This window comes from Lontra canadensis, unplaced genomic scaffold, assembly GCF_010015895.1.
Source record: "Lontra canadensis isolate GAN:19392208 unplaced genomic scaffold, GSC_riverotter_1.0 scaffold13, whole genome shotgun sequence".
Taxonomy (NCBI): Eukaryota; Metazoa; Chordata; class Mammalia; order Carnivora; family Mustelidae; genus Lontra; species Lontra canadensis.
The window spans coordinates 10,198,906-10,212,396 of NW_022631007.1; the positions used below are offsets into that span (position 1 = coordinate 10,198,906).

Below are 13,491 nucleotides of genomic sequence, written 5' to 3' on the forward strand. Positions count from 1 at the left end.
GCCCTACTAAGAATTCCGGTATATGCCATATAGGTAAGTATTTAGGGGTTCAGTTGCTAGGGGCATATCAGAACATCCCCTCTAAAGTTCCAAGCTATTATACCTTGCATCTTCTACCACGAAGAAGCGCAATGCCTGTTAGTCCTCTCCGGCTAAGGAGAATAACCATGCTTGCCAATTTGATGAAAATTATTCCAGGCTTTGTAATGGAATGAGGGTGGGGTGAGTACCAGCTAGGAGGGGGCAATGGTTATACTGTCTTAATAATAAAATGTGTTTTAATCAGTATTTTTCACTTACTTGTGTATAATGAGCACTGTTACATGTCAGTAAATATGATTCTATATCGTCCTTATCACAGCTTTTATTTTTCATTAAGCCTCAATTGCAGTTGGCTCTTATTGACTATTCTTGGTGTTGTGAACAGTTCTAATTTGTAATGAGGGGCCGCAGAGCCTCGTGTTTGAGAACACAGACTATGTTCTCAAAGCCAGCACAGGAGGTGGAATTCCAGCTCCTCATTTGGGACCATCCAGCATCATTCGTGGCTGTGCATCCCTGGGCATGAGACTTGCTCCCCCCACCCCATGCACTAATTCCATCTGTAAAATAAAGAAAGTGGTACGTAGCTCGTGGGATCATGAGTATTAATGAGTTAATATTTGCTGTGCTCCTCAGAAGTTCCTGGTCTTGAAAATAGTAAGTAAATAACTCACAAACATCCTTGTATCAGATAGGGCTCTTTGCCAGCCAGACTAGCTCTATGGAGGTTGAACAAAAAGACACTCTTTGAACAGACACCTAGTGGATCATGAAAGAGCAGGAAGGCTGGGCCCAGAGCCTGCAAACAGCCCCAGAGCCAGGTCGGGGAACAGAGCAGCTCCAGGAACTGAGTTCCAGGAACAACTCCGCCATCTTGTCAAGGAGCCACGACAGAAGGAATGTTTTCTGTCTTTTTTTTTTTTTTTTTTAAACTCCATAGCAAACTTCTCTCAAGAGTCCAACTCCCCAAAGCAGCTGACGGGTATGGCTCACTCAGGGACCTGATACTGATCAGCAGTTGCTCTGCTCCTGCACATAAAGGGGAGATGTTGTCTACCCAGAGGAAACTGGGAGCTGTTAGGAAAGTGGGAGAAGAGGCTGGATGGCCAAGGAGATGAAGTCTGACCCACCGACTCTCCACGGCAGGCCCTGTGTCTCACGGAGTGTGGGGCAGTGCCTGGCTGCTCAGAGGGGCTGAGGTCCCCCAACCAAATGGAGCAGGTTGATTGAGGTCCCACTGCCCTGTGCTGTGGAGATGAAGGTTGAGATGGTCTTCATGCTTGAAAGGAGGTTGTCTATTTCCCTCCCCTCCAGGACAGCAAAGGGCAATGAAGGACACTAAGCCTCTCACCCCATCATTCCGGTTTACCTGGACTCAGTTGCAGGCTGTTTGCTGAGATGTTGGGGAGCTTGGCTGTGACCTTACAGGGGGCAGTGTGCCATGGCCCTGGGAGCTGTAGGAGGACCTGGTGTTCCTGAGGTCCTGAGGCTCTTGGTAAGGACCCCTCAGCCTGAACCTCCCAAGGCAGCTCTACTGGGCTCACCCCCTGCTCTGCTGGGCTGAGAGGAGAGAGGGGGTTCTCTAGCTCTCTCTATGCAAACCAAGTGGTGAGGCTTCAGAAGGCCCGAAATCAGGGCCCAGGAACTGAACTGCATGGCTGGGTTTCCTATCAAGCCAAATACTAACTTACATACATCCAGTCGGGGGCTCTTTCTTTCCTAGTTTGTGGATGGGGAGTTAGTGCAGGAGGCAAGCAGAGGGAGGGCTGTGGCCCCAATTCCTTGGAAAGACAAAATTGCTTAAGTAAGCCCTCTGAAACAAAAACAAGATTCCTCCTTGAAACAAAGAAAAAAAGTGGTCTTAGACTTCTCAGCAACAATTTATATGTCTTATCTGTATAGATCTATAAGTATTAACTCCGACTGAAATTCTAGAATAATCCACATTTCCCCCCAGGCATTTCATTTGCTCTGTCATTTTGTTTACTGAACAAGCCCCCCACCCTCCTTAAGTAGGTGAGATTTGTGTTCCCATGGGCACAGAAGAAAACAACGGGCATAGTTCTGGCTGCGTCTCAGCTGACCAAGAGGTGCTCTCTGTTTGATGCATGCACTGCACACTCGCATCTCTCTCCCTTGGCTGGACAGAGGGCTAGGCAGCATTGGAACCACTGGCGTCTCCAGAAGCATGGCTGGGTCTGGGAGGGGGAAGGACTGGCCTGCGGCTTCGGACTGAGGATGAGGAGGTCTGCTTTAGACCTGCAAGCCTGGGTTCCTCATCAACCAGCCTCTTGTGGAAAACAGCTAGAAGCTCTGGACAAAGAACCATTCCCAGAGGCCTCTGAAAAGTAAACCAAAGTAGGCCGACTTTGGAGGGAAGTCAGAACTCAAGAGGAAACAGCCAATGGTAAGACGTTTACTGTTTACTATCACCTGGCCCCAGAGTCGCTGGGCCAGTCTTGCATGGGGTGACAAAAACTTTGGTAGAAAGCCCACATTCCCTCTGGTCAGCAAAGCCAGGGAAGAAGGCCAGAGTCCCTAAGCTTTCTGGGTAGTGAGGGGGAAATGCTAGAAAAGAGAAAGTCATAGAGAGGAACACCCAGTGTCTAAGCCCTCCCCACATTGCTGGCTGATGGCCTGGGACCAAGTGAAAGCAGGCTGAACTAGTCTGAGCTGGAGATGAGGAGGCGACGGTGGGGGGGGGGGGTGTTCTGAGCCGGGCCTTGTGAGTGACCATTCCAAGCCCAGCAAGAGGTGCCGAATAGCTTCCGGTTTAGTAAATCTAGACCCATCCTGGACACAGGAGTTGTGCCAAACAGTAATCAGATTCTTATCATAACTTCAGCGGACCCTGCTGCTCAGACCCACGGGTCTGAGATTTTTCATCTGACCTGGAACTACTGATTCCTACTTTCCATCAAATCTAGGACTTTTCTCTCCCCCGGTCATCCTCCAAAGTTTCCCCTGAGTCCCATGTGTAGGACAGAAAGAGTCTACACTAGTTCATACCAAACATAGTAGTATTCACACCTGTATCTCCACAAGAGTGGGGAGTGTTCAGGGAAGGGGTGGCCCTGAGCTCTGCCAGAGCTGCTGGGGAGGCAGGGAGGACCACATTCCATCCCACCATCTCCGAGGGCCCTTCTATGCTTGCCTGTGTTTGGATGGGGAGGAAGATGCAGGACCCCAGCCTTGAGATCTCAGGAGCATGAGCCTTAGCTACAAAACGATGTGGTCCCAGCTTCTGGCTTGTCTGGTGTCTGTGACCACTTCCCAGGGTCTCTGAGAACAGAGACAGAGCCCGTGGCAGATGCTTTCAGCATGCCCTTGGACATGTCCACTCTTTGAAGTTTTTGCAAAATCTTGTGTCCCTGTGTGTGGTGGAAGTGCACTGTAGGAGTTGGCTGATGCCTTTACTTCGTGTGTATTCAGGAAATACAAGACAGTCCCTGGATTCTTACACGATACCTTCATCTGATGGCAAGTGGTAAATCCAGGCCCGACCTGCTGAATTTCCCTAGGGGGCGAGGACACAATTTCTGATGCTGGGTTCTTGCAGGCACAGCTCAAGGAAGCCATTATTGTCCTCACATCTTGGCCTGGGATCCAGGCTCTTGGACACATGAAAGCCCCTCACCCTGGCTTCACCTTCAGGAGGCTGAAGTTTCCCCTCCACCCTTGAATTATTCATGGGGGGGGTGCCATAGACTATAGATGGAATGCCCAGAAGAGGCAGAGGGGTCTTCCTTCTCTATGGAGGGGAGGGTTTCACCTATACGACAGAGCCCACTGGCCATTCTCAAAAGGTGGGAGAAGTTGCAGAAATGGCATCCGACCTCTAGGGAACTTTCCCTGTATTCCCTTAATGCCCCAGGATAATTTATGAGCCAGAGTCAAATGAGAGTGGTGAGGTTTTAACTTCAGTGTCATTGTCTTGAGAAATCCTTACAATTATGCTGGTTGTGGTCTTGACCATGAACCATTGGAGCAGGAGACCCGGGAGGATACCTGCTGTTGACAAACTTCACTCTAAGGTGAGACATGGGATGGCCCACAGAGCCTGGTGGAGAGCTTCAGGGGCATATCTCTGTGTTCCCAGGGCCACTAGATGACCTGGCCAGACGTACATGTTCCTTGTGTATCAGTGTGCTGGATCCTCCAGGATGCCAGCCCATTTCACCAGCACAGTACTTGTACACGTGAGAAACGCAGGCCCCAGGCCGGGGGAAAAAGCACAGGACTTGGCCCTAGGGGGTAGGGGGGTGTTCGTTAGACTCTTGTTGGGATTTCCCTGGCCCAGGACTGTCAAGCTGCTGGTTTGTGAAGGCCAACCTCATCCTCTGCGTGAGACTTTCTCAGCCCCAGGCACAGGTGCCCTGGGAGTGCCCAAGGTCTCCCCAGCCACACCCATTTCTAGCCAGAGCTCCTGCTGGTTAGCAGTCTCCCTCCCCTTCACCTCCAGATGATGGTCAGCGGGTGTGGAGGACCCTGTCCAGGCCAGAAGCTTGTCCGTGTGTGCATCTCAAAATCATCTCAGGACCCAATCCTTAAATTGGTTAACCTTCATGTAGAAAGAAATAAAGGCACTCCTGCTACTGATTTCCAGGGGTTAAATAGTTACAAGAACAATTTCCGGTTTCGGTTTCTCGGAACAGGCGGAGCAGGCGACGGACGTCAGGTCTAAGGAGAGTGCAATGCCTAGTATGATCACTAGAGGGGAGTGCAGGCTTTCGGAAAGTGGTCCAGACGTATTTCTCAAGGGGCCCGGGAGTTCTCTGTCACTCCCCACAACCCACGCCCCTTAACCACTTCCTCTTCTCCCCAGCCCCTTTCCAAGGAGTCACTCTCTTCCCTGTAGAAACCTTCACACTTCACCCCCAGCAATCCCTCTGGCCCTGTACAAACTTGGCAGCAACAGGAATCTGCGCCTCCGCCACCAACTGCGGGGTCCCTGAGATTCTGGTTTAGTGGGAAAAGGGCCCCGCCCCCACCTCAGCCCCTCAACACAGAAATACTGCCGCCAAATACCCACAAAATCCGTGCAATTGCAAGAGGGTAGGACTCTGAGGCTCTTTACCCATCCAGGGCACGGGTAGATGAGAACTCGTGGAAAGATATGTGTACCCATACGCTGCCCCCACCCCCCAAATTGCTTCCCTTTCCCTCACCTGAATTCCACACCAGCAGGCAGATCGGTATAAAACTGAATAGAGGGGGTTCAAAATACCTGCTTTCTTCCTGATAAAAGCTACATTGGGACTCATGGCTTAGTATATAGCAAAAAGGGATCCTTCAAACTGAACCCCCAACCTGAGCTTATCCACACAGCCTCAGGCTGCTCTAATCAATCAGACACACCCCCAGCCTCCCACAACCCCCACAACGTCCTGTCCCTGTGCACTTGACCTTGGAAAAGCCAAAAGAGACCTAGCCTTTTCAGGTGCCATGAGCCCTGGGAGACCCAGCAAGGAGCCGGCTCACCCCTTCCACCAGAGTCTCTGCAGAAAGGAGGGAAGGTTAGGGAGTCCAGATGAGTCCCACTGATGGATGTTCCTTTCAGGGACATTGGAGCAGGGCCTGAGTGTTCCCACTTACATCCCAGGTGCCGGGTTTCCCCGTGATTCCACATCCACAGAAGTGCCAAGTCTGTTATGTCCTTTCCCTAGCGGGCCATTGTGGCTGCTGCCACCAAGACTTCCCACCTTTGAGTTCCTAGGGACAAACCTCTGGTCCCCACAGGGGTCTCCTGAATTGGAGACTTAGCCTTGCTATGAAAGTCTGAACAGAAGCTGCTCCTGGGGACATTCACAGAGCCTGTCCCCTGGTGGGTCCTTTGCCCCATAGTCCCTTCTCAGCATGCCTCTCCCACCTTCCAGGCCTCCAGGTCCAGCATTGGGCTACTTTGAGGACAGCGCCCTGGTGTCAGGGTTCCTCGCAGCAGCAGCCACCCGTGGATGTCCCCACCCCTGCCGGCCACTCAGTGGCCTCTATTCCAGGTGCCCTATGCAGACCCATGGAAAAGCTGGCACATATATGCCAATACCCAGTATGGTAGTGGCCTTGGGTCAGTCTGCTGCCCAGGGACAGAGAAGGAGAGAGACAGGGGATACTAGAAAAGGCTGGTGTCATCTGTGTCCCATGGAGGCCAGAAGCAGAGGACAGATGTGCTCAACAATGCCTCAGCTTCCTAGTCCTGCTACCCCTGCAAGTGAGGGAGGGAGGGAGGGAGAGTGGGAGAGAGAGAGAGCGGGAGAGAGGGAAAGCGGGAGAGAGATCCCGGTGTGTGCTGCTCCTGGTATAGACACCTGGCCCATGGGTAAAGGAGTATTTGTCAACAACCTGGAATCCCAGCCAGACTGCCATTTGCTCCTTTGGGGGAAAGACACAATATCCATGGAAACAGGATAGAAACCTCCTTCCCCCGGCGGTTTCAAATGTAATGAAGTCTTCTGGGTCACTTCTCAGGCTTTGTGGAATGATGATTCGCATCTGAAGGAGACATTGTGGACAGATGGGACTCTGAGGCAGAGGGTCCTCCTCCCCACGGGGCTCACCTGCCCATTGGCTTCCAGGTCCTGTCGGTTCCAACCTCCCTCTCCATCCAAGGGAAGCCGATGCTGCTTGGCATCCTGGTGACTGACTGCTTTTCAGGTGTCTCAGGGCTGAATTTGAGAAATACACTTTAAACCCAGGCACCTGAGACGTTAACCAACGTCATCGCCTTGGCTGTGGCCTTGCAGATTTCTCTCTTACCTTTGGTGGATTTCCAGGGACACTAAGCACACTTGCCCTGGTTTAGGATGCTGAGAATTTGGGCTTTCTCCAGTCCTGGGTTCCTACACTCGCATCTTGCTGGGTCCAGGCTCAGGAAGGGAGAAGGTGTGAACTTTCTCTTTCCCTCTTTCGCCCCCCAGCCATGTCGGTGAGGGGAAGGGGCAAATAAGGAGTTCCCCCCACCCCCACCCCCCTGATGTGCCCACCCCATTATACTCAGAAACCATCTTAGGTCAGGAAGCACTGGAGGACACATAGATGTTTCTGTGTCTTTGTGCCAACAAGTGGCCCCCTGGGGCCTGGCTCTGCTCCTCGGGGCCCTGAATGTCCCTCCTCAACCTCCATTCCTGTTGTTCTGTGTCTTGGGGCCTAAGAACCATCGTGGAGCTTCAGGAGGGAAACAATGCCCGGCAACTCAGAGATACTTTCACTTCTCTTTTCCCCATTTGGGCGGGGCTCTCTGGGTGTGAGGCAATTCACAAACTTCCTGCTCTGGGCTCCGGCAGCCACCTTGAACCAGGCCACAGGACGGAGGGTTCAGAGGCCACACTTGAGGCCCAGGCGGAGCCCAGGTGGGCCAGAGGGGGAAGATGGCCGATGGAGGCAGTGGCTTCAGCTCCAGGTCAGTCTCGATCTCCTTCCCTCTCACCTCTGTCTCTCTCTGGCCATGGACTGCTTCCCCGTCTTTCTAAAGACCCTGAAGTTGAGACACTAAACTAAATCTCTACTTGAGACCCAGTTTATAAGAATGCTGGCTTGTAATATACTAAGGGCAGGAAGGGGTAACGAGGAAATGAGGTGTTCATCCAGCTTTCCACCACACATACGACTTTCTTTCTTTTTTATTTGGTCACCCGGCTCAGCTGGAGGCCTGTCTGAAGTCCTGGTCCTTTATGAGGCTTGTGACAGGGATTTGCTGTCTCCTTGTGACCTCTGAACTTTCTCCTTTCCCTCGGGCCTCCTCTTCCTTCGTGACTCACCGCAAAGAAGGTTGTTGAGAAGATATGCAGATCAGAGTCAACACCTGACTTACGCTAAAACATGGGGTGCTGTGGGCTCACACCTCTCCTTCGAACAGGCCTCCTTCAGGCCCTGCTCCTCTCTGGCTGGGTCCTTGTCCTCTTGACCAAAGAAAGTAAAAGGAGGAGAAAGGCTACAGACCACCCAAGAGAAGTGCAGGCTCAGGGGTTTTATCTTGACTATGATTTTCTATTCTGGAATGGATTGTGTCTCTGACCAAAAAAAAAGTGGGGGGTGTGGAGTGGGCAAAAATCCTTTTTCTCTAGTAATGGGTCAGAAATAATATTACTTAATATTTTAATCAATTTATTATTTACTACAAAAGAAATGCATCATACATTCTTGTTCATAAAATTTTAAACAAAATGGAAGTATGTCAAAGGCAAGAGCCCCGTTTCCCACCTACCCCACTGCAACTTCCAGTCGGGTCCTATTAAGTGTTTCCTGAAGAGCCTTTCAGATCTTTTTCTGTGCATTTCTATATATAGCTTCTCTGCCTAAATATGCACATTGTGCCTTGTCTTTTCAATAAATAGGATTATATTACATATCCCATTTTTCATTTTTCATTTTCTCTTATTTTAAGAGTGAAAATCCTGGTGATCACCTTCGTATAGATACACTCCATTCTTTTTAAGAGCTACATGCTGTTCCATAGAATCGATATATCGTAAGTCTTAAACCATCCCCCCCCCCCACAGCCCCCACTGATGGACATTTAGGTCATATTCAGTTGTTCACTTTACCAACAAGCTATGATAAGAATCATCTATTTCCTTATATTTTTGCACATTTACAAGTATTTGTCTCATGTCAACAACCAAAACAGTGGAATTGTGGAGGCAAAGGTTACTAATATTTACTTGTTTATACATCCTGCCAGATTGTCTTTCTAAGTAGCTGAGCCAATATCAAATGAGAGAAACCCTCTCCCCACACCCAAACTTTGCAAAGGTGGTGGATAAAAGTTGCATCCTGATTTACTGTGCATTTTTCCTGATTCCACGGGAGGCTGGACAGTGTTTATTGGCCATTTGCCTCTTCCATAAATTGCTGGTTCATTTATTGGCCAGTGTTACTCAGTTGACATGATTGTCTTTTCTTTAACAAGAAAGGAGAATTTGCTAAATATTCTGAAAGTTATAAATATACTCTCCTTGTCTTTGAACTTTGTTTATGATGACTCGATCTTATTAAAGCTTAAAATTTACAGTGTAGACTTTTTATACTATTGATTTCATAAGCTAGATGCACCCTCTGTTATAAATAATTCATGTGAGGGGGAAAAGTTACGATGAATTCTGTCTGTGCCTGGTGTTCAGCCACAGCTCCTGAGCTCTTAAGATGGTGGATTCAAGTCTATCCCCAGTACTGATGGCAATGATTCCATCTTGATCCTAATCCCAAAGGGAAAGTTTTTATCACTGCACGTTATGGATGATGTTTGCTGTAGATTTCTTTTATAAAAAGGTTTTATAAAAGATCTAACAGATTAAAGAAATTTTAGGTTGGTATCTAATACTTTCAACATGGGAGGTGTTTGTAGCTGGCCCTGTTTTCTGTTGTTTCTGCTGCTTCTCATTCATACTTTTTTTTAAAACAAGCTTTTAATTTTGGAATAATTTTACATTTACAGAGAAGTTGCAGAGAGAGTACAAAGTTTTTACATTCTGCATACCCAGATTCATTTCCTGTGACATTATCCCTCTGACATGACTGTGGCACATTTTTCAAAACTGAAAAACCAGTATTGGTAACATCACTGTGAATTAAACTCTGGACTTTTTCTTTTTTTTTTTTTTTTCAGTTTCATCAGCTTTTCCATTAATACACATTAATACACTGTTCCACGATGCAATCCAGGACTCCACTCACTTCTGGTGTGTGACAGTTTCTCAGTCTCTCCTTTTCTTTCACGACCTTGACAGTTTGAAGAGTACTGGTCAGGCATTCTGTAGACTACTTTTTAATTTGCATTCATCTGGATGATTTTCTCAGGATTAGACTGGGCTGATGGGTTTTCTGAGAGTGTACCAAGGAAGTGAAGTGCCCTCCTCATCACATCACATCAGGGGATATATGCCAACCTGACTTATCCCCAGAGAAGTTGACCTTCATCCTTGAATGGAGGTGGTGTTTGCCAGGCTTCTCCACTAAAAAGTTACCATTTTCCCCTTCCCACAAAGAAAAGGGAAACATAATGTTCTGTTCACAAAGGTTTTTTTGCTCAGTGTCTTTGTGTACTAGCACTGTATTGGGGAAATTATTTTTAGGTAAAATCAAGGACTGCAATGAAGTTACGACTTTGGAAAGAGTTTTGGTTTGCCACATTCAGGTGCCTCCAGGAACTCCTTGACACAGGTCCCGGTCTGAGAGCACCTGGGGGAAGCCACGTCTTTCCAGAGCTGCCCGATGCACTCCATTCTCACTGGGAAGATGTGGTGGTGGTGGCCGGGACTCCCGCTGGACCCTCCACCTTGTGTGGACTCCAGACTTCACTTCTGTCCCCCTCATCCCTTAAAGTTGTCAAACCTGAGGTTCTGATTCCCTTGAATCAGCATTCCATTAAGTCAAAAGTGGCTCTGTTCCTGCTTCTGTCTCTGGTTTCTCCTTTTGACTTTACTTTTGCCTGCTAATGCCTTACCATAGTTCCATCTCTTTAGTAACATTTTTAATTTTTTTTTTCAACTTTCACAGTTTTTCCAACAGAAAGCTATATTGCTTATGGGAGTTGGGGGAGATTTTTGAATCCTGCCCCACCACACCAGGAAAGTATAGTCATGGATTGACTAGTTGATTAACTGTCAGTTTTCAAAGTTTATTGCTTGAGGTTTGGTTGTGGTTCATGAATTTGTCCTATGAATGCTTTTAAGATTTTTCTCTCAGCACTTATACTGTAGTAAGTCTAGATTTGTTTGTTTCTTAAAATTTTTAAATTTTGTTTTTTTGTTTTGTGTTTATCCTTTTTGGGGTTTCTAGACTTTCTTAAATTTGCAAGTTGATGTCTTTTGTTTTGTCTTTTTGTTCATTGGGTTCTTTTTTTGTTTTAAATGAAGTATAATTGGCATATAATATTATATTGGTTTCAGGTGTACAGCATAATGATTTGACATGTATATACATTATGAAACCACCGCCAGAGTAAGTTTAGTTACAACCTGTAACCATACAAAATTATTACATTATTATTGACTGTATTCTCTGTGCTATACTCTACATCCCCTTGGCTTTTTTATTTTTATTTTTTATTTTTTTTAAGATTTTATTTATTTATTTGACAGAGAGAGATCATAAGTAGGCAGAGAGGCAGGCAGAGAGAGAGGGGGAAGCAGGCTCCCTGCTGAGCAGAGAGCCTGATGCAGGACTCAATCCCAGGACCCTGAGATCATGACCTGAGCTGAAAGCAGAGGCTTAACCCACTGAGCCACCCAGGCACCCCTACCTCCCCTTGGCTTATTTATTTTATAACTGGAAGTGTGTACCTCTTAATCCCCTTCACCTGTTTTACATTCCCTCCACCTACCTCCTCTCGGGCAATCATCAGTTTGTTCCCTGTATTTATGAGTCTGTTTCTGTTTTGTCGTGTTTATTCATTTGTTTATTTTTAAGATTCCGCATGTAAGTTTTCACTTACAGTACTGTCTTTCTCTGATTTATTTTACTTAATGTCATACCCTGTAGGTCCATCCATGTCATTGAAAATTACAAGATTTCCTTCTTTTTTATGGCTGAGTAATATTCCATTATATAATATATATTACGGAATCTTCCTTAGCCATTCCTCTATTGATGGAAACTTACATTGTTTTCATATCTTGGCTACTGTAAACAATGCTGCAATGAATATGAGGATGCACATATCTTTTTGAATTAGCATTTTTATTTTCTTCAGATAAATATCCAGATGTAGAATTCCTGGCTCACACAGTATTTCTGTTTTTAATCTTCTAAGGAACCTCTATACCATTTTTCATAGTGGCTGTACTAATTTACATTTCTACCAACAGTGCATTAAGTGTTTCTTTTTCTCCACATCTTCACCAACACTTGTTATGTTTTGTCTTTTTGATTCTGGCCATTCTGACAGGTGTGAGGTGACATCTCATGGTTTGGATTTGTACTTACCTGATCATTAGTGATGTTGAGCATCTTCTATGTCTGTTGGCCATCTGTATGTCTTCTTTGGGAAAATGTCTATTCAGGTCCTCCATCCATTTTTTAATTGGATTGCTTATTTTTTTGGTGTTGAGTTGTAGCAGTTCTTTATGTTTTAGATACTAACCCCTTATGAAATAGATCATTTGCAAATATCTTCTCCCCTCCACCAGGTTGCCTTTTGTAGATGGTTTCTTTCACTGTACAAAAGCTTTTTAGTTTCAGGTGGTTCCAATTGTTTAGTTTTGCTTTTGTTGCCCTTGCCTAAAGAGATCCAAATATATATATATATATATATATATATATATATATATTTATCTATATATCTATGTTTCTATATATATCTCATTAAGATCATTTGGGGCACCTGGCAGGCTCAGTTGGTAGATTATGTAACTCTTGATCTCAGGGTCATTAGTTCAAGACACATGTTGGTCATAGAGCCTACTTAAGAAAAATATTGTTGAGATCAATGTCCAAGAGTTTACTACCTATTTTTCTCTTAGGAGTCTTATCTTTTAGGTCTTACATTTAGGACTTTAATCCATTTTGAGTTTATTTTTGTGTATGTTGTAAGATAGTGTCCAGTTTCATTCTTTTGCATGTAGCTGTCCAGTTTCCTAGCCTCACTAATTGAAGATACTGTCTTTTCCCCCATTGTATATTCTTGCTTCCTTTATCATAGATTACTTGGCTGTAAAAATGTGGGTTTATTTTTGGGCTCTCTATTCTGTTCCACTGATCTTTCTATTTTTGTGTTAGGTACCATCCTGTTTTGATTATCATAGTGTTGTAGTATAGCATGAAATCTGGGATTGTCATGCCTCCAGCTTTGTTATTCTTCCTCAAGTTTGCTCTGGCTACTTGGGATCTTTTGAGTTTCCATACAAATTTCTGGATTATTTGTTTTAGTTTGTGAAGAATATTGTTGGTATTTTGATAAGAATTAAATTGAATCTGTATATTGCTTTCAGTAGTATGAAAATTTTAACATTAATTTGTTTTGATCCATGACCATAGTGTATCTGTCCACTTATTTGTGTCATCTTTAATTTCTTTCATCAGTGTCTTACAGTTTTCAGAGTACAAGTCTTTTACCTCCTTGTTTAAATTTATTCCTAGGTATTTTGTTATTTTTGGTGCTATTGTAAATGGGATTTTCTTAATTTCTCTTTCTGTTAGTTTGTTATTCATGTATAGAAAACATAACAGATTTCTGTATATTAATTTTATATCCTGCAACTTTACCAAATTTGTTTATTAGATCTAACAGGTTTTTTTGGTGGAGTCTTTTGGGTTTTCTATATATAGTATTACGTCTTCTGCAAACAGTGACAGTTTTATTTCTTTACTAATTCAGATGCTTTTTATTTCTTTTTCTTGTCTGATTGCTATAGTTAGGACTTCCAGTACTATGTTGAAAACAAGCAGCAAGGTAGGGGACATCCTTACCTTGTTTATGATCTTAGAGGAAAAGCTTTTAGCATTTCACTGTTGAGC

The 13,491-nt window shown here is 45.5% G+C and overlaps 1 protein-coding gene across 8 annotated transcripts in view; it reads left to right on the forward strand.

The window, feature by feature from the left end:
- Positions 1-7,301: 7,301 nt before the first annotated feature.
- LOC116867736 (nuclear body protein SP140-like protein) overlaps positions 7,302-13,491 on the forward strand; it is an 87,651-nt gene continuing 81,461 nt past the window's right edge. For 7 of the 8 annotated variants that reach the window (XM_032857448.1, XM_032857451.1, XM_032857449.1 and 4 more), the window contains exon 1: positions 7,303-7,438. In XM_032857448.1, coding sequence (XP_032713339.1) covers positions 7,407-7,438 — 32 coding nt within the window. In that variant the 5' untranslated portion in view covers positions 7,303-7,406. Of the gene's footprint in view, positions 7,439-13,491 lie in introns of all 8 variants that reach the window. The other variant, XM_032857453.1, reaches the window with a different exon arrangement.